A 21,861-nucleotide genomic window follows, 5' to 3' on the forward strand; every position below is an offset into this window, starting at 1 on the left:
GATGACACGCGTACCACTGTGGGAGGTTATAGATATGAACCAAGAGTGAAGTGTGCGTCGTTGAGTCAATAGGCAGATGTTCACCCGTGGTGCTGAAGGGATAGCTCATCACCACCAGCATCACTCCTCACAGTCTGGCGCAATGAAACAGTCCGGTGCTCCCTCATCACAATCACTCCTCAAAGTTTGCTGCTCGTTTTATTCGCACCGATCATGAAGAGGCAAAACATCAGGACCCTCGTGTTGATCATATGCACTTTAACCTATCTGCTCGTCGGGGCGGCCGTCTTTGACGCTCTCGAGTCGAAGATGGAGATCGCCCAGAAGAAGACCCTGGACGATCGGAAACAGGAGCTGATGGACAAATATAACTTGAGCAAAGTCAATTTCGAGGAGCTGGAGAGGGTCGTGCTGCAACTGAAGCCGCACAAGGCTGGAGTCCAGTGGAGATTCGCGGGCTCCTTTTATTTCGCCATCACTGTTATAACCACCATAGGTAGGTCAGAAATTCATATATTGACAGCTTAGGGAATGCACACTTTTTTACAGACGTTTATTTCCAGACGTTTATTTTAGAAACTAAATATGCCTTATGGATCTATTCAGATAAACAGGATTTTTGGCGCCCACTGCGTAATGCATCTGCGTAATATACTCTTAAAAATGTAAAATGGTTTTCACAGCAATACAATGGAAGAACCTTAATTTTTTGGTTCTCCAATAAACATTTGAGTCAAAGGTTCATAAAAACTGTTAAGCTTTTTTATGAAAGTTGAACCTACAAATAAGCACTTGCGCAATATTTCACAAGCTTCTGTGGATGTTCAAGGCTTTTCCACCATACAGCCCGACTCCTCTATGAAACTTTGAAGAGTTTGCGATCCATAAATCAGTTTTGCTAGCTTGTTAGCAGTTTTACTATTAATATGTACAAATGGTTTAATGGTCTCCAAAAGTCTGTGAGTTGCCCATCAAATACATCTATTAATAGCCTCAGTTTTAATATTTATTTTTAGGGCTGTCAAAAGATTAATTGCGATTAATCGCATACAAAATTAAACTTTGTTTTTGGATAATATATTATATTTATTTATTTAGCTTTTGATATATTTTATTTTGTATATAAATAAAAAATATACATAAAAAACATGTTTCTTAAATTTTATATATATATTTTTTTTTCCCCAAAAGATTTCAAAAGTCAAAAGATTAATCACATCCAAAATAAAAGTTTGTGTATACATAACATATGTGTGTGTAGTGTGTATAACCATTATTTATATATAAAAACACAAACAGTCATGTATATATTTATGAAAAATGTGTTATATTTATATATAAAATATTTATATTTCTATATAATATAAATTATATAAATGCATATACAGTATATAAATGCAAATATTTCTTAAATATATACATGAATGTGTGTTTATTTATATATACATAATATTTACACACAGTACCCACACAAACTTTTATTTTGGATGCGATTAATTGCGATTAATCTTTTGACAGCCTTAAAAAAAAAAATATATATATATATATATATATATATATATATATATATATATATTATGCAAACACAAACTTTTATTTTGGATGCGATTAATCGTGATTAATCTTTTGACGCCCCTAATTTATTAATTATTTTTTTTATATTAGCTTGCCTTGTTTGTGGATGTTATCATTTTAAACAATGCTTAAACATATGAACAAGTAAAATAAAATAAAATAAAATAAACAAGTAAAACTAAAATGCTTTGAGTAAACTATATCAAAAAAGTAGCCTTCCAAATTGTTTTATCCATTGTGATGGCCCTTGCTCACAAAAAAGGTTGGAGACCCCAATTTCTAATTCTCCTGTTATATTATATTCACAGCATTCATAATTAACAAGCTTGGGACAACTCTTTAAGATCACCTAATAGGCAACATGACATGGTCCATTAATGAATCCAAAGACCATCTCAATCTCTCTCTCTCTCTCGGCCATTGTCAGTGGGTAGTTGACATGACATGTCTGTGACAGCCGTGTCCTTCAGTATGACATCCTATATTCATCTGACACAAATCTAAATATCATTTAATTAAAATTCGTCTATATGTTAATTTAGTTACTTAAAACTTGAAGCATTTGTAAAATGTAAAAAAAATTCCTTTTACATAGATGTGTATCTAATATTTGATTGTCAGCTACACTGTCACATAAAATGATCCCTACCTGCCACTGGGGTGCTACCATTACACTCTAAAAAATACTGGGTTGTTTCAACATGGTTGATTAACAATAACCCAGGTCATTTTAAACCAGCAATGTGTTCTGTCCAATAGTGACCCAGCCCTGGGTTAAAAACAACCCAGTGTACAAAAATACACACCTTCATACCTAGGAGATCATACCTCAGAGGTACTACATATTGGTATCAAATGTATAGATATCTGTACCTGGGGAGTACTGCCCCAGTGACAGCTTGGGACCATTTTCTTCGGACCCAAAGTGCAAATTTGATGTGAACATTTCTCTTTAATTTTTGCTTCAAACAAGGGAACTCACTGGACTCGCTGACCTCTTTGTGTAATTTACTGTAAATTGGTTCACACAGGTGAATTTTTCCATTATGCTGCCGCGTTCCTCTTTGTCAAAGACATCTATGGTACGGTCTGTTTCATGTGCCTGCTATAGATCAGGTTACCGTGTACACTTTGCATGAGTAATCTAATCATCATTAAAGCAACCAGCCTGCCAGCACCTTATTGTCAATGCAGGACACTCTGTAAACAAGGCACTGTTTACTATCTGCGGTCTGTGGTATCAGTTCGGTACACTATAACCTGAGCCTGGTCCATTAGTTTAGTAGAAGTTCATGAAAAGTACGAGACCACTGCGAGGTCTCCAGTATTACCATAGATATGGATTTTTATTATCCGCTCCTTCGCCATTTATAGTATTTGGTACGATTTGGTTACTTCCTTTGCGACTGCATGGTGGCCAGATGGTCAAATCAATTGAATTAAAGTTGGTGATTTAATCAAGTAGCCCTTGGTTATTCTGTGAATTATTTAACATTGATTTAGAAAAGACAATTTCATTCCCCAAAAGATTTTGTTCCTCACTGTCAGAAAAAAATGGTGCCCAAGCTGTCACTGTGACATGAAAAGTCCTACCATTTAGGAATATATACCTTTGGTACCAATATGTACCTCTGAGGTACTAATGTGAACTCTTTACGTGAACGTTTTGAAAGGGTACTGCCCCAGTGACAGCTAGGGACCATTTATGAGCAGTTTTTCGAGTTGTGGGATCAATAGAGATCCAGGGTCCAGCGACAGTACAGCGGGAAGCGAGTGTCTCTCTTGCCCTCCTCTGCAGGGAACGGGTGTTTTGGATGGAAAGAATGTGATCTGGACAAATAAATACCCTCCTGGCCAGCAGAGCAGCAGGTCATATATCAGTCGGAATCTTTGGCTTTTTGCACTTTATACATTTGTGGAAAGTTTGCATCTGTCGTTCAGCTTGACAGCTCTGGGGTCCCAGCTGATGTCTTGATAAGACAACGAAGGGACCACAAAGTCCTTTTATTTACACTAAAGACTGACAGGTTTATTAAAGTTAATCTACTGTGTGGTAACAGGCCATACTTTCTCTGCCAAAACATCCAAGATGATTTTTATATGTCACTTTACTCAAGGCATATTTTTAAAACACCAGCCACCTGCACAGCCCCTTACAGTACACTGAATAAAGTAGAATTTACTTTATTTTTATTTTACACAAATATTTCAAGTAAATTACATACATATAGAAATAAAGTAAATCTACTTACTGTAACTAAGTTATCAAAAATTCAGACTTTTTTCATGTGTAAGTCCCCCGTGCTTCTATCAACCTAGAAAATGTGAAAAAGATCAACCCAGTAACTTAGTTTTGGTAAACCATTCTTTGCGAGCATGTGAAAAAATAGCTCATTGAATTCGGCTCCCTTTGTGATGTCAAAAGGGGATCTTATTATAATAGAGAGAGATAAAATAATTGACAGCACAACTGAGTTTCAATTTCAACAAACCACCATTATGGCGATCAGTGTTTGCATTTCATCAGCTCATTTGCATTTAAAGGGATAGTTCACTTTCAAATGAAAATTCTGTCATCATTTACTCATCCTCATGTTGCTCTAAACCTGTATGAATTTCATTTTTATGATGAACACAAAAGTGAGTGTAAGTGACCATAGACTTCCATAGTAGGAATAAAAATATTTTGGAAGTATTGTGATAAAAGACTAAGAAAATATTTTGATAAATGATAGTAAGCACACAGTTGACGGTACCCATTAAATCCCATCATATTTTTTTATTCCTACTATGGAAGTCTATGGTCACTAACTGCTGTATGTTTACCATCATTTCTCAAAATATCTTTTGTGTTCATCAGAAAAAAAATTCATGCAGATTTATAACAACTTGAGGATGAGTAAATGATGACAGAATTTTCATTTTTAAGTGAACTATCCCTTTAATAGGACACATCCAAAAATGACACATTTTTGTTAACACCTACAAAGTGTCCATTTTACCATGTTATAATAAATTATCTATATGGTATTTTGAGCTAAAACTTTACGCACTCTAGGGACACCAAAGATTTATTTTACATTTTAAAAAATATTGTGAAATGTCCCCTTTAAGTAAAATGACACTCTAAATAAAAATATGTGATATCCAGTGCCGGCTGTTGACTGCTCTTCTGGCGCGAATTCAAAATATGTGTTGGAGTGTCGTGTGTGTTGCTCGTGTTTGCCAAATATTTGTTTTTTGCGTCATGTGAACCGTGTTTTGTCAAAATAAGTGCCTGCTGCACACATTTCGAAATCGTTTGTATTTAAAGAGACGCTCATGTTTACAAAATACACACAAAGCACTCCCTTAACAGTAAACTGTGATTACACATGAGATTATGCAAGTGTCTGGCAAACACAAGTGTCTCTTTTATCATAAACACTTAAGACGCGTCTGCAGCAGGCACTATTTTGACAAGACATGTGATGCACATGGGTTCACTTGATGTGCAGAACACATATTTTGAAATGACGAACCACACACATGACGGGCTACATACATGTTGTGACAAACTTCGCATCGTGCGCCCTCGAAAAAGAAGTCATCGGCCGCCACTGATATCTACTAAAAAAAATTGGTAACAATATCATACATAATATTTTAAGTACTTATAAAGGCTTACGTTTTGATGTAATCTTCCTGATTTAATCATGTAAAATTACCACTTTTCTTTAAACATTTATTATTATATACGTCGTTATGATTGGCAAGTAAGAAGAGACTGGTAAACACACATCATGATTTTCATTGTGTCACCTACAATCCAAACACAAGCACCAGTCTTCTGAACAATAGCAATTACAAAACTCACATTAGAAACAGAACTCTTAAATCTCGAAGATAAATTAACATTAAACACTAAAAAGTCTTTATTTTTAGTAAAAAACACATTTAATCTCACATTTCACTCTCCAAATGCAGTCACATGCAAAGCATGCTGGGAACTACAAGTCAACTGCCTAGTTAGTTATGTCTACCAAAATCATTCATGTAGTTTCAACACAAAAAATATTATTATTATTAAGTTAATGTCCTTCTTGCAAATTTATTAATGATCAAATTAAGTTGAATTTACTTAATAATGTGTTCATTTAGAATTACTCAGATTACACACATCAAATGTTTGTTAAAAACAAACAGGAATTCAATTTTTCTCATATTTTTATCTTTGTTCATAAACAGTGAAGGCAAAAATGTGAATAACATTTCATGCACAACATGTTATAAAAAATATCGTTGCTGTCTGATGAAAACCACATATGTCCATTTTGCCGATTTTTAGATTTTTCGAAGGATTGAATGTCCAGGTTCATTTCCGTATACAGTATGCTTCACATATCTAAATGGCCAATGAAAATTGTGAAATCATGTCATCTGATTTTCACGTATATCCATTTGGTGTCAAAGCTGTCAATCACGCCGCGTATCTCCCACCCTGTGGAAACATCTCGCCGGTCTCGCACTGGATAGGCGAATAAACATAGCCTGGTGACACAATGACTTTCCTTCATCTAGGTAAACGTTTCCCCCCTGACGCCAGACATACGTCTAGGAGTGACAAAATTACGATAGCAAACAAAGTATCTGTTTAGAATTACCAAGTCAGTCATTGTCCCTTCATAGTTTGCAAGAAACATTTAATAAATGTATATTTAATATTCAATAAACTAAGCGTATTTAATAAACTGAGCGTATTCATCTGTCAATATGAAAGGCGACTTGGGCATTCTAATTAATGATTGGAAGAATGCGTATCGACCACCGTTACTGTAAAATATGCACGTATGTCCATTTAAGATCAATTTTGGTCAAATGTGGATTATATCATTACACTGGCAAGAATATGGTTACATGTAAAGATGCCGAACCAAGTATGACAACGCTACATTTAACTGCTTTTGATATAGGGTGTTTTTTCACTTCCTGAAAAGTAACCGTTTGGACATACATGATTTTTATCGGGCAGTGACGATATACTATCTCTAATTCTCAAGATATAATTTTATGCCCAAAGTTGTTTTGTGTCAAAATCAACCTTTTAATAATAATACCGTATCCACAAAGTATATTTCTAGTTAGCGCATTATTACTTCAACATTTTTTTGCCCATAATAAAGTGATTCCCAGACAAGCAGTAATTGGAAAGAGTTGGATTTTCCCAAAGGAAAATTTGATTTCTCTGAGGTTGCGCTTCCAGGGTTTTCTTTCAATGAACTCTTTCGGAGTTCTCGGTTGTGTTTCATTTCAAGTTAGTTTCAGATGTTTCTCATAAAATTCCTTTGGATATAAAAATAGACACAAATTAGTCGGTTGTTGACATACAGTCTGGAGCAAAAAAATAATGTTAAAATATCATACTTTAGATAGTTTGCTCTTAAAAAAACGAGTATCTTGCCAAATCTAAGTGGGTCTTTTGTCAGAAGTAAAATCTCATATGCAGACCTCAACAATTGCTCTTCACGTGGTATTGGTATACTATAAGGGAAACAGCTGAGACATCATGTGTTCACATTTCAAATCGTAAAAGCACAATGTTTCAGAAATCAAATCTGAAAAGAATTAGTTTTGACAGCTAAACATTGATGCTTGCTTTAACCTAATCACCTCATTCATTTGTTCATTCGGTTAAGAGAAGAGAGCAGAATGGGCCAAGCCATCATCTCTAGTACACCTCAAAGACATTTACCGTAATTGTTATTTAAATAACAATCAGATGTCTGGGAAGTGTGCCAAATGTTGTACGGTTCCTGGTATTTGTGGCTAGCCATCTATAATAGATCCAATGTTAAGGCTTTTTCATAGTTTTCTTTAATCAATGCTTGTCTGTAAATCTGTGTAATAGTGGCTGATCTGTAACCTACATTGTGACCCGGTGTAAGTCAGGAGGATATCTTACTGAAGCACTGAACAGGACTTGGCTTTGTGATGGGTATTTTTGGATGGCTTTACTCTCTGGTGCAAATGCTAAGTGATTTGTGGCCAGTGTGGTGGTGACATCATTGATGCATTTGCATAGACATCAACATGTTTGAGAAAGCATCCAGCTCACCTTATTTTACTCATGCAGTATACCCCAAAATCTTTACAATGCTAAAAATATCTCTAAAAATTTGTATGAATAGTACATGTACACGGTATATCCAGTATATTTTTCAATGCAACTGGTTATATTGCTAATGCAATTTGTAATGAATAAATTAGCATTGTATTCACTAATGGTGAAGTACATTGGAGATGCATCGATGGTAATTCACAGAAGGGAGTCAGACATTTATAATCAAGAAAGCAAATGATGCCTTACATAAAAGAGAAAAACAAATAGCATTATATAATCCCATAACTCTGCAGCGCCGCTTTGCCTTTCTCGTTTCAAGAAGATGTGAAAGATTAAAAGTGACAGCAGCGGGACATCTGACCAGATATGTCAGGCCCTCAAACACTGCTACACATACTAAAAATAGCTGCTCCGCACGTGCACACACTCACACACCAGGAAATAAAATACACAATTATATAAACATCATATTAAATACACAAGATTGTTATTCTGAAGATCATATCCTTTAACATCAGTGGATGGTCCTATAAACTTAGCTTTACACGTGCCTGGAGATAATCTGATTATAAATAATTGTATTAATCCTAGATTTAGGGCTGGGAAGCTGACAGTGATGTCATTCTAATAAAAGTGAACATTTTCCAGATCTGTCTTTGATCTGTCTTTAACACACACACACACACTTAACATCATAGATATTACCCGAACCATATTTGTGTTTTTTCTTATCATGGTTTATATTTTGATTTAAACATATTAATCCTTTATTTCACACAATCGCTTTCCAATTCAGGGCACGCATTCATTCACTCACACCTTCTCTAAGTATTTAATCCGCAGCCTCTTTATAATGTGTGTCGAACTACTGAATGGATTTGCTGTGACTGCACTACATTTGACAATAAGTTTGATGAGTTATTTTGGGAGATACAAGCCAAACGGATGTGTGGTGATGTAGTGTGTGCAGATATGATAATTCATAGGTGTAACTGTAAATACACTTTTGGTACAAATGTACAAAACAACTCGTACTACAATTGGTATTGGCTGGAAAGTATGCTTGTATTACACTGTGACTGTACTTTTGGTATTTACTTTTATACAGAAAGACAAACAGCTATGTCTGCTCAGTACATTGTGGTCTACAAACAATCACATGGCCTAAATAATATTTACTGTATTAGTTAAAGGGTTGAGGTTTAGCTCAAGGCTGTATCACATATATTTTGCAATCGCAGAACGTGTTTAATGAAAAAACAGCCAATATGGCAAACAATGCATGCGAGAAATATAAAAAGCTCCGATTCAAACGCCACCTGCACCAAAAATGTGATAATTATATTAACCGAATGCTCTCGACGCATTTTATACTGTATGTTTATCAAATACTTTAGCTTTAAGTCTGCTTAATCCCGGCCTTAGGCCGTTCAAAAACATGCCACTTTGTTGGATAAAAAGGCCATAAACGACCGTTGATCTCACTCAAACTTGGACTTGAATACAACTCGAATGTGGCAGTGACATGGATCACAGCGCCCCCTTATGTGTGGTTCAGTTTTAGATTCTGACTTTCATCCTTTGCAATGTTTCTAGTTGCATTTTTAGTGATCTTGTAACTTTCTATGTCTTGTCCAAAGTGGATTGATTTTTAATAGTGTAGGGTTTTGACATAAAAAGCTTGCACGCACTTAGGGGGTTTTGCAGTGAAAGACAATAAAATGTGTTAAATTACAATGAAATGACAAAAGTGACATTTGTAAAACTAAGAGCTTCATAAACATGCTAATTTACAAGAAAACATGTCAGACGCACTTACAGGGTTTTGCACTCAAATGAACTCAAATGATGATTATAAACTTATGTTTAATGTAGAAATATTGTTATGCTGTATTCAATTTTTTATAAAAATTTACTGCATTGTTCTTATTGGATAACCTAAAAACACAAAAAAATAAGTTATGAATAACTTTAATCATCAGGCTTAAAGCAGTGTGTAATAAACAAAACAATATTATCAGGGATGTATAAAAACATTTAATAATGAACCGTTATGTTTTTATTACGTTAGAATGAGACGTTTTTATCTACATACACAGAGGGTCCCCTTACATGGAAGCCACCATTTTGTGCCGCCATGTTTCTACAGAAGCCCTTAATGGACAAACTTTTTTTACTAAGTTGTCTCCGACGATGACATGTTTGTCCGGTGGGGCTACCGTAGCTTTCCTATGCATTTCAAATGCGAGTGGCAAGCAATTTGTAACCTCACCACTAGATGCTGCTAAAATTTACACACTGCATCTTTAACTGAATTTATGTATATAATGTAAAGATCGATGGAAAAATAAAATGTGATATCTTTAATATTGACTGAGTAAGGTCATGTCAAAGATTGAAATGTAAAAATGAGCTGGTGTTTTATTTCCTACAAAAGTCTTAGATTCTGTTCTTTGGGCATAAGAAAAATTATTGCTTGTGTAAGATTGACATTTAGCAGATGCTTTTATCCAAAGCGCCTTACAAAGATAAGGAAACAATCAAGCATTTGTCATTGGGATGCAACAATACAACCAAGTTACACGTTTTCACAATTCTGAAACTGTTGAGAGAGAAAAAGAGTTTGTTAATATTTTTTTAGGATAGAAGAGTGTGTTTGCAGTCAGCATTTGTCAAGCATTTTTGGAAAATGTGAGTTTTTAGTTGTTTTTTAAATGTAGTTTTTTTTTATTTTGCCTCATTACACTTAAAAGCAACTGAAAACCTTAAATGTGTGAAAGCTTCTTGTTACAGATCTGTGCTTGTAACTGACAGGTTGTAAGGTTTAAATGTCACAAGAGCTAATCCACTCATTTTGAGACGTGTCAACTGGCACAGCAGGCTGGGCAGGTGATCTCAAGCGGGTTTCTTACACGCCAATGAAGGAGTCCTTGGGCAAGACACTTACACTAAAATAAAGGTGCTAAACGATTCCAACCTTTTTTCACAAATGTTTATTTAGACAATAAGAAGGTAAGAAGAATAATGGTCATTTTAAAGGGATAGTTCAACAAAAAATGAAAATTACCCCATTATTTACTTTCCCTCAAGCCATCCGAGATACACATGTCCATCATCTTTTAGACAAACACATTTGAAGTTATTTTAGTAAATGTCCTGGCTCTTCCAAGTTTTATAATGGTAGAAAACAGGGTCCAAGCCCAAAAAGTGCATCTATCCTTCACAGAAGTAATCCACAAGGTAATCGATATGATTTTATAAGCAATGCGAGTTTGAGAGTTTCGGCATAGTGCGCAGCGTAGGATGCGTAGTGATGTAGTGGCGTAGTGACGAACGTGGAGACACAGAGGAGAGAGCAAAACAATGGCAGCAACGCTATGCATAATGCACATTGGCCGCTAATGCAGAGAATTAAATGCATCAAATCTGACACATTAGGCAAACAACCTTAAAAAATAAACACAGGTAATAAAAGCGCATTTCCATTGCATAGTACCCTACGGTTTGGGCTAGTTCAGTTTACCTTTGGGGGCTCTTTCACTGGGTGCAGTACGTAGTACTTGATACTTTTTTTAGTACCACCTGGATTGGGGTTCCAAGCGACCCGAGCTGATACCAAAAGTGATGCAAAAACACTGTAGATCACTGATTGGTCTGAGAGAATCGTAACCACCAGCATCATCGCTATAATGTAAAAGATTAGCTTTACCTTCATGCTAACTTGCCCTGTTTTGAGTAAACCTGTTGTCATCTGTGCTTTGCTGTACGTTCCCAAACTCCCTTTTAGCAAAATAAAAACATCCACAGGTTGAGAACCAGGGACACCATAACAGTTTTTTTCCAGACTTGCAGTTTGTGGCGGCACATTCACGAAGCGCACATCCGCATATATGCTTAAACACATTTGTAATGAGGCTTAGCAGAGCATGTCGACTGACGCCATCGGTGTTTGTACAGAAACTATTATGTGAGACAGAGGTAGTGATAAACACGATGTGCAAACATCTATTTGTGGTGATTAACTTTGATTTTGTGTCGGACTGATAAATAAATGAATTTTTTGGGATGTATAGCATTCCAACAATGCTCGCACTTGTATACAGCAGTGCAAATATGACACGCCTATAATCCCTCCCACTGCGAAGTGTTACTAAACTCAATGGAAAAGTTAACCCAGCCAAAATGAGGTGAGCTGACCCGACCTGGCACAACCTAAACCGTGGGATACTATGCAATGGAAAAGCGGCATAATAAGCTGCTGCCGGCTAGAGGGCGCTTATCCCTAAAACGTGACTGTAGGTCATAATATGCTGTTTACACAAACCTACGGGATTGGTTTTTGAATGATTTTTGGTCTCTCAATCTTTTCGAATCATGCAGGTTTAAAACAGACCACCATGTTTCATTGGCAAAACTAAAAATATTAATAGAAACATTTTCACAGTCTCGTTTAAACCCAGACAAATTTAATCAAACATAAAATCTGAGTCACATTAGAGACAAAAAACATATTTATCATATTTCTTATGCTTAACGTAATTCATCTCTCTGCCTGGTCTGGCCGTTATATTTTGCAGGATATGGCCATGCGGCCCCAAGCACAGATGGAGGGAAGGTCTTCTGCATGTTCTACGCCCTCCTAGGGATCCCTCTCACCCTGGTGATGTTTCAGAGCCTGGGCGAACGCATCAACACCTTCGTGAAGTACCTGCTGCACCGTCTCAAAAAGTTTCTGGGCCTTCGGCACACCGAGGTCTCCATGGCCAACATGGTGTGCATCGGCCTGATCTCCTGCATGAGCACGTTGTGCGTGGGAGCGACGGCTTTCTCACGCTACGAAGACTGGAGCTTTTTTCACGCGTACTATTACTGCTTCATAACGCTCACCACCATAGGTTTCGGGGACTATGTGGCCCTGCAGAAGGACAATGCTCTGCAGACCAATCCCCAGTACGTAGCCTTCAGCTTCATGTACATACTGACCGGCCTCACGGTCATCGGCGCCTTCCTGAACCTCGTGGTGCTCCGTTTCATGACCATGAACGCTGAAGATGAGAGGCGTGACGCAGAGCAGCGCACGCTGCTGTACCGCGGCAATAAGGCTGGCGGCGCAGGAAGCAACCGCTGCATGGCCGACCCACCGTCCTCTTCTGCGGGTCACGGAGGAGGGTCGGGGAAAGGGTTGTGTAACGTCTACGCAGAGGTGCTGCATTTTCAATCCATGTGTTCGTGTCTGTGGTACAAAAGTCAGGAGAAGATGCGCTATTCCATTCCGATGATCATCTCTCACGATCTATCCACGTCGGACACCTACATGGAGCACAGCGAGACCTCGGACGTCCTGCACTCCAACGGCTGCGTTTGCAGTGCCTTGCATGAGCACTCCGCAGCCAGTTCGGTGTACGCAGGCCTGCTCAGCCCGGCGCATTACCAAAGACTCTCCAAACGTCGCAGCTCCATCTAGCGCCTCGGAGGACGTACTGCATGTGAATCTCTTTCGCCTTACGAAACCAACCGCTGTTATATTTGGGGTTGAACTACTGCTGCTTCCGAGGTTTGGATCCTCTTTCGGTCAAATATATCTACTGGGGAGGGCGGTATATAAGCAGGTGCTTCTTGTGGAGGAGAGCTGTAGCAGTGTGCAATAAAACACACACCAAAAACCTGTATTTTTGTGAAGTATGCATTGAGGTTTTCGAGAAAACACAAACTCTCTTTTAAAAGCAAATGGAGATTTAGATATCCAAAGCTTTTCTGGTTTTGATTTGGATAGATAGATTACCCCATCACCCTGTCATGGGTGAGTACTGTATCTATGCTGTGATGTCACAGCTTCAATAGTAAGAATTTGCAGAGAAATTATTTTTAGTTATAAAATATAAATACTTTGTTTAATAATAGTAATAATATAAAATAGTCAGGAATTATACTAACATATTTTGTGTTTATACTTACTCATTTAAGCTCACGTTCACCATGGAAATTTAATCTACTATTCGAATTCAATGTTCCTCTATGGAAGCTCTTTTCCGCCACATGGGAGGGAAAATCATGCTTTGGTAAATCATAATTATGAAATATATCGAAATTATGACTTTTTAAGTCTAGTTTGACTTTTTATCTCATAATTATGATTTACCAGAGCGTGATTTTTTTTCTTATGTGGCGGAAATGGGCTTCCATATTCCTTTCTTTAATCAATTCATTGTTTTTTCTTTGTTGGAATTCAAACTATTGTTGGTGTTGTTTTCAAAATCATTTATTATTGTACCATTTCAGTTTAGGCCTGATATCAGGCACATTTTTAAACAGTAGAGGATACTGTACTTGCACTTTAGATCAAACTGTTAGTTTCAGGGCTGTAACCAGGAGCGCACAGATAATCTCTTCCAGTCAATATGAAATCAAAATAGACTTTAATTTCTAAATACACACTCCTGGTCAAACTGTGCATGATTCATTACGCACGTCATTCCAAGCAAGAATAAACATTTGTAATCTATCATCACAATACAATAGTACAATTACTTGCTTCACCTCTGAAACAACAATTCTTGTGAACTGATGTAACTGAAATCACACAGGCTATTGGTTAATGTTAACCGATAGTCAGACAGCTATTTAAGCATTTTTGTAACCATCCAGTGATGGTTAGAGTTAACATAATAAAGGTCACAGCAATAATATCAAACAACGGCTGGGATGTGGTCAATCTCCATGGCTGCATCTGAAACCTCATACTTTTTTAGTATATAGTAGGCGAGAAACAGAATGTGACAAAAGAAGTATGTCCGAATTCACATAAAAGTACCTGGATGGCCTACGTCTTCCGGCTGGATTCTGAAGTGTGCATTCAATAGACTCTTTACTATCCCATGAGGGCATGGAAGAGGAGTGAATGGAGATGACACGACACAATTAATGCTGGATGCTGGTCACATGACAATGACAACATGGCGAATGTAGTTTGACTGGATTTCATTCATACTACTGTATATAAAACATATTTACTTATTCAAAATAAGTCAAGAGAGTATGTGATTTTGGACACAGTTCATGTGTATCTCTGTTAAAGGGATAGTGCTCCCAATAAATAAAACTATACCTTTTCTGTCGCCGGGGTGGTACCCTCAAAGGTTCATTTTTGTACCTTTATGGATATACAACACATTGAAATGTTACCCAAAAGGTACAACATTGTATTATGTTTAGTATACCTGTAAAGGTACAAAACTGAACCTTGGAGTACCACCCCAGCGACAGAATAGGTACAGTTTGTTTCTTTTTTTTGACAGTTTGTTTATGGGTGCCTTCAGTGCTTCAGTAGAGTAATCTGGCTACATTATGATATGAAAAACTCACTTTTTACCAGCCAGTGAATAGAAGTATAGAAATAATGTTGCAAATATTGACTATACTGTAATTGAAATGCAATCGTGTTCTAGATTTTTTTCTCAAGTACACAAAATTTGTAACCTTGTATAATTATTACAGATTTGAAGATGTTGATATCTAAATTTGAACAAGTTTTATATTTACTAATTTAATGTATCGGGGCCAATTTGTGCTAATCCATCGTCAAAAGATTATTAAAGGAAAACACCACTGTTTGTCAATATTTTACTATGTTCTTGCCTCGGTTTAGACAATTTAATACATGCCTATCTTTTTCAATGCGTGCACTTTTAATCTTTGTACAGTGCGCTGTAAAAGTGTTAGCATTTAGCCTAGCCCCATTCATTCCTATGGCTCCAAACAGAGATGAATTTAGAAGCCACCGAACACTTCCATGTTTTCACTATTTAAAGACTGTTACATGAGTAAGTGTGGTGGCATTCAAGAAGCGTTGTGCAAAGATTAAAAGTGAATGCATTGAAAAAATATAGGTATGTATTGATTCGTATAAGTTGAGGTAAGAACATAGTAAAATATTGAAAAACTGGTGTTTTCCTTTAAGGGCCACTTTAAAAACAAATGTTGCACTTAAATTTCTTAAGTAAAATCAACTTTCACAAGTCATTTCAAAATTTATTTTTTATATTGACTATTTGCTGTCACTTAAAAAATGAATAATTTATTTCAACTTTATTTTATAAGTTACAACAACTCATCACAAAAAATTAAATGACTCGTAAATCCCAGTTGATTATACTTCAAAATTTGAGTGCAATTTTACGATAAACTACATTTCCATAAATGCTAATTCATAAATATCACTGTTTTTAAAAACTGGATAATGTTGTATGCAAGGTAGATTGTGTTGAACTCTGATATTGTTGAATTGTATTACTATTATAACTCTTGATGCACTTGCCATTTTAGACTAACTACAGTAAGTGAAAAGTCACTGCTTACCCTTCAAAGACACTGAACTGTCAAGATATTTCCTAATCTTTAAATTCATGTCCCATCAAGGATATGATCAAGATATCCAAAGTGATATAGGAGACGCAAAGTGAATGAAATAAAATGTGCATATACTGTAGATCACGTGATCCTGTCTTCATTTACTAAAGAAATTTACTAAGAAATGTATTTAGCACATAGGAAATATATTGGTATCCCTGTTAAAAAATATCTACAGTAATTACAGTATAACTGGCGGCTGTTTGCCAGTAACTTATTGTAGATTTAAATTTATGTTATTTACAAGAGTTTGTTCAAAGTTAAATGAACATTAACAAGTCTTTATCTTTACAGAAAAAAACTAAAATAACAGCATCATGCAAAGCATTCTTGCTTTGCATGATGCTGTTATTTTATAGTTTATTCTGTAAAGATAAAGACTTGTTAATGTTTAATGTTCATTTAACTTTGAACAAAATGTTGCCAGTAAATAACATCCATTTAAATCTACAGTAAGTTACTGGCAATCAGCTGCATAACTACAGCAAAAAATTACAGTGATGTCAGAAGTGTTTCAATGTTTATTGTATTAACAAAAATGTGTGAATCTAGTAGTTTGCACACAAGATAGTATAATCTTCTGTTATGACCCTGTTTGCCCTTCTTAAATTAAACATCATCCTCTGGTGTCACGTGATCCTTATATTTCTGTCCTCCAGCCTTTTAACCTCAGAACGTTGAGTCAGTGTGGAGTTTTCTTCATCATCAACCCTATCCCCCTTAAAAGAGAAAAATTGCCCCTTCTCAGCAAAATTGTCAGTTCATATCTTCTTCATTTACAACTCTGTGTCTCCCTCGCAACCATCTTTTTGTATATCTATATTTGGAAACAAGCCAAAAAAATTATCCACCCAAGGGCACAGAAATGATTTGAAAAATGGGTGGAAGGTGCTGGGCAATATTAGGAATGCTATCGAAACGATAACCTTTTAAATTATAGAGCAGGGGTGTCCAAAGTCGGTCCTGAAGGGCCGGTGTCCTGCAGAGTTTCCTAACCACACCTGCCTCAAAGTTTCTAACCAGGGCCGGGTTTCCCGATAACGATTGAACTTAGCACTAAAGAGTGCTTTCTACGAGCTACTTAACGAACATTTGTTGTTCATTTACGTGCGTTTCCCAAAGATGCACGTGAAACGATCGCTCGCAGCTGGGTTTTAAGTGCTACTTACGAGTCGCTATCCATTTGTCAAGTGCTGAAATGTCACCAGTAGAATGACTCGAATTTGTAGCAGAAGCTTGTTTAGGCTAATGATCTTCAGCCGATGTGAACTAATATTTTAATAATATATTTTCATTATTGTTCAATCACTTTTTAAATGTTTTAATAATTTATTAAATATTCTTTTCCGTATTTAGTTAGGACTCGTCCCACTGCGAAATGCCTTCTGCGTTTCTATTATAGTTTAGATTATTATTATTTGTTGTTTATTATCTATGTTTATTAATTATTATGGATTATTGCATTGTACCGTGAATATTTATTTGGTTTCTTTAATTAGATGCCATTTCCCTTCAAAACAATGTTTAGATGAATTATAGCAGCAATCGGTATGAACCATTTATCAATTTGCTATACCAACTTTTACCAAAATACAAAAAACTTTTACCAACTTGTACAAAATACGTTTTCCTTCTTTATTAATTTATGTTTAGTCATTTAAATGTGATTTCTCATTTGAATTTTAAATATATTATATTATATATTTAATATAAAATAAACAAAGAAGAACCCAATAAATAAATAAACATTTAAAACATTACATTATCGTCATTGCAGGAGTGCAATTTGCTGGTTGTCCTGCAGGTGACCTTGTAACTCTGTTGTCTTACGATGCACTTATGAATGAACGATTACTCCAGAGCACTCGTAGATCTACGATGATTTTCAAGTGCCACATAAGTTACGAAGCTTTTGGGAAACGGCCCGTAATTTTAAGATGATTCGTACGATCGTTTTTACGATCTACTTAGCCTTACGATGCTTTTGGGAAACCCGGCCCAGGTGTTTGATTAGGGTTGGAATAAAACTCTGCAGAGACACTGGCCCTCCAGGAGCAATAGTGGACATCCCTGCTGTAGAGTATAGCTTAAAACTAGGGCTGTCAATCGATTCAAAATTAAATCTAATTAATTACATACTCTGTGATTAATTAATATAAATTAATCGCATACATAATTTTTTCTGTTAAAGTATTAAATATTTCAATTTAAATTAATCAATGAATAATCAGCATTAGTGACAAGTTCAAAAACTCTTTTATTATTACAGTATTTTCACTGTTCAAATAATGGCCATAACAATCAACAAAATGACCTACAATAATATGCTAAGGATATAAATTCAAAAGTGCTTTAGGAAGATTATTTACCAAAAGTTTAACAGTGCAATATCAATTGCAGGGCTTTTTTGTGCAATTGAACATAAACCTTTAATAAAAAATCAGCCCCTTTACCTTTGGGACGTGCTAGGTCGTGCCTCCGGATTAACATTAACTCCTGGATCCTTTGCATTGATGTGATACTTTAGAGTGGTTCAAAGGTCAATACGAAATGGATTAATCTGTGTTATTTTTTTTAACGCGTTATTTTGTTATTTTGACAGCCCTACTTAAAACAAATGTAATTTCATAAATAATGATTATAATTTGCAACTATATAAATATTTATCTGGTACTAAACAATGATTATTGCATTATTGGTGAAAGTACTGAGCCCCTAGGGGGACAAGGGAGCAAAAGTTAAATAAAGTTTAGTTTCCCTTGCTCACGCGAAACCATCATGTGAAGAATTTTTTTTAAGTTTCGTTTCACTCACGTGAAACTATCGCGTGCTCACGTGAAACTATCGCGTGCTCACGTGAAACTTTTGCGTACGCACGTGAAACTACCGCATTTGGTTTCGAGTGCTCACGTGAAACTATCGCGTGCGCACGTGAAACTTTCGCTTTCACGTGCATGCCCGATAGTTTCACGTGAGCATGCAATAGTTTCACTTGAAAATGCGACAGTTTCATGTGAGCACGCGATAGTTTCACGTGCGCAATCGAAACTAAACTTTATTTAATTTTTGCTCCATGTCCTCCTAGGTGCTCCGTACTTTCACCAATAATGCAAAGATCATTGTTTAGTACCAGATAAATATTTCACGTGAACACGCAAAACTAAACTTTAAAAAACCCATTCTTCACATGAAAGTTTCGCGTGAGCATATGAAAGTTTCACGTGAGCAGAGCACATGAAACTAAACTTTAGATTTTTTTACTCCAATGTCACCTTAGGGGCTCGATATGAAAGCATTGAACTTACTGTAAAACATTTACATTCAATATATTTATAAAATAATAAACTAAATAAATTAAAAAGACTACTTTTGACTGAGTTACAACGAATGAGAAACTGGTCAAATTTATTTGAAACAAATGAAAACAAACATATTTTAATGAACTTAACTTGATCCATCAACTAACTTGATCCATTTGGTCTGGGACTACATGAATGATTGATGTGGTGTTAAAGTAGCATTGCTGAAACTGGGCAGAGGATTTCCAGTTCCCAGCATGCTTTGCATGGGAAAGAATAATGTAGAGTAAATGTCAAAATAAAGTGCTATGTGTATTTTTATCAAGATGAGAAAAGTTATGCTGACATGCTCTGCCTCATCTTATACTGTAAGTGTCCTCAAGTGTCATCTTATAACAAAATGTGTTGTAAGTAAAGGAAGGACACCCAGAATCTATCCAGAAAATCTGTCAAATATTTGCCATAGGCTGCTAACAGCAGGTTTCAGTGCAGACGATCTGTGAATATTAATGTAAAATATGAATTATTTGTAACCTGTGAAAATATATAGTGCATGAATGCACTCCTCATTATAGAAAATATTTTAGCTTTTAAAAAAGTTGTAATCATTATTTACTACTACTATTTCATATCCTTTAAGTGGGTTTTTGTTAATATAGTTAATATAATAATAAAGTTTTTATTTATTTATTTATTTGATAAACAGAGGGTTGGTTTTACAGAGAAGGCTTAAGTCTAGTCCCAGTTTCAAATGCATGCACTTTCAGAAAAAATTGTAAAATTATGCTGTCACTGCCTTTACCCTTTAAAAAGGTCGTAATATGTAGCATTTAGGCACAAATGTTTGGTACAAATGTGTACCTTTACTAATGAATCGTAATAGTAATACATACGTATCTTTGAAGTACTAATAAGCTCTCTTTGGTACAAGTATGTACCTCTGAGGTACTAATATGTACTTGTAATTCTTGTATACAATTCTACAATGTAATCCTTCTTTGCCAAGCCTGTAATAATTTATTGTGTAAGCATATATACTTATAAACCTTCATCATATCAGTCACAAAGAGATGTAAAAGAGTGGGAAAGCTTTAGGATTGTTATTAAAATATTCCTGTGTGACTTCAGAGTCTCTTTTATAAAGTCTTTAACTTCAGCTTCTATTAACATCAAAATCAGCCGAGTCTGTATTAATACCTTCACGTGTCAGGCCTATAAACTAAAGTAGAGCCTTTTGACATTCAGAAGGAATCATGGTAACACTTTACAATAAGGTTGTATTTATTTACATAATAAAAGCATTAGCCAACATGGACTAACGATGAACAATATAGCTTTTCACCATTTATTTATGTTAGTTAATGTCAATATATTCATGTTAGTTCATTAAAGCAATAAGCCCCGCAAAGCAGTGGGTTACCAGTGCATTTTATAACAGCTAAGGGGCGTTGTTAGGCACGATGCGAATGGGAGTAAAACCCCCTTAGCTGTTATAAAATGTACTGTAACAACACTGCTTTGCGGGGCTTATTGCTTTTATAAAACGGTTACTTCATATACATAGCAGGATTTCATATAATAAAACACAAATAAGTTGTAATTATATTAATACAAATATTACTCTTCCGCCAAACAAAGTAGTTCCTCAGAATCAAGTGAAAGACACAATGAAAATATGATTGAAGACTGTGGTGTTTATTTTCTTAAATCAACATTTATCTAATTCATACATTAATATTTATATTGTGCAACTGTTGAAGTGATGATCAAATATGCTTGGAAACATGCTTAACTTTTTCCCTGTCAGCATTTTTAAAAACAGTTGCCACCCAGTTTTAGTTTAATACCTTCCAGAAAAATGATCTTCTTTAAATAAACGTAAAATATATCAAATAAAAGAACAGACCATCCGCTTTCAAAAAAAAAAAAAAAAAAAGTTTCATCCTACCTTCATTTGTTCTCTTATCGCCTCTCCAATTTTCAGCTAAAGCGGAGATACTGTAATTACATTTTTGTGAAGAACTTTTCTAAGAGATCAGATTCAAAGCCATCAAAACTTACACAGTGTTTTTAGTGTTGTGTGAATGCGTCTGTGTTAAGTTGGGTAATATCGCCATCTAGTGGATAATAGCGGAAATATGGATTTGAGAAGCATTTTCTCTTTATTGACGAGATGACTCAACAATATTTATTGACATGTATCTGGATATCACGATTAATTGTGCAATTATAGAAAAATAAAAAATATGATTAAAGACTGTATTGTTTAGTTTCATAAATCAGTACGCAGCAACAGTGGCGCAGTGATACTTCTGTAATGTGGTCTGAACCGTGGGTTTCAGGCTTGTGCACAATCCAGAATTTCAGAATTGGCCTCCATTCAATTCATGAATTGGAATTTTGAATTGAATTAACTCCGCCCAACAGGAAGTTGAATTTGAATTGGAATGACATGAAGTGGAATGAATTAAATTCATGGCA

The 21,861-nt window shown here is 35.6% G+C and overlaps 1 protein-coding gene across 1 annotated transcript; it reads left to right on the top strand.

The window, feature by feature from the left end:
* Positions 1 to 39: 39 nt before the first annotated feature.
* On the top strand, positions 40 to 16,160 carry kcnk3a (potassium channel, subfamily K, member 3a). Its single transcript, XM_073855637.1, has 2 exons — positions 40 to 496; positions 12,253 to 16,160. The coding sequence occupies exons 1-2, from the start codon at positions 214 to 216 to the stop codon at positions 13,137 to 13,139; spliced, it is 1,170 nt and encodes a 389-aa protein (XP_073711738.1). The 5' UTR covers positions 40 to 213; the 3' UTR covers positions 13,140 to 16,160.
* Positions 16,161 to 21,861: the final 5,701 nt, after the last annotated feature.

Source organism: Misgurnus anguillicaudatus, chromosome 18, assembly GCF_027580225.2.
Source record: "Misgurnus anguillicaudatus chromosome 18, ASM2758022v2, whole genome shotgun sequence".
NCBI lineage: Eukaryota > Metazoa > Chordata > Actinopteri > Cypriniformes > Cobitidae > Misgurnus > Misgurnus anguillicaudatus.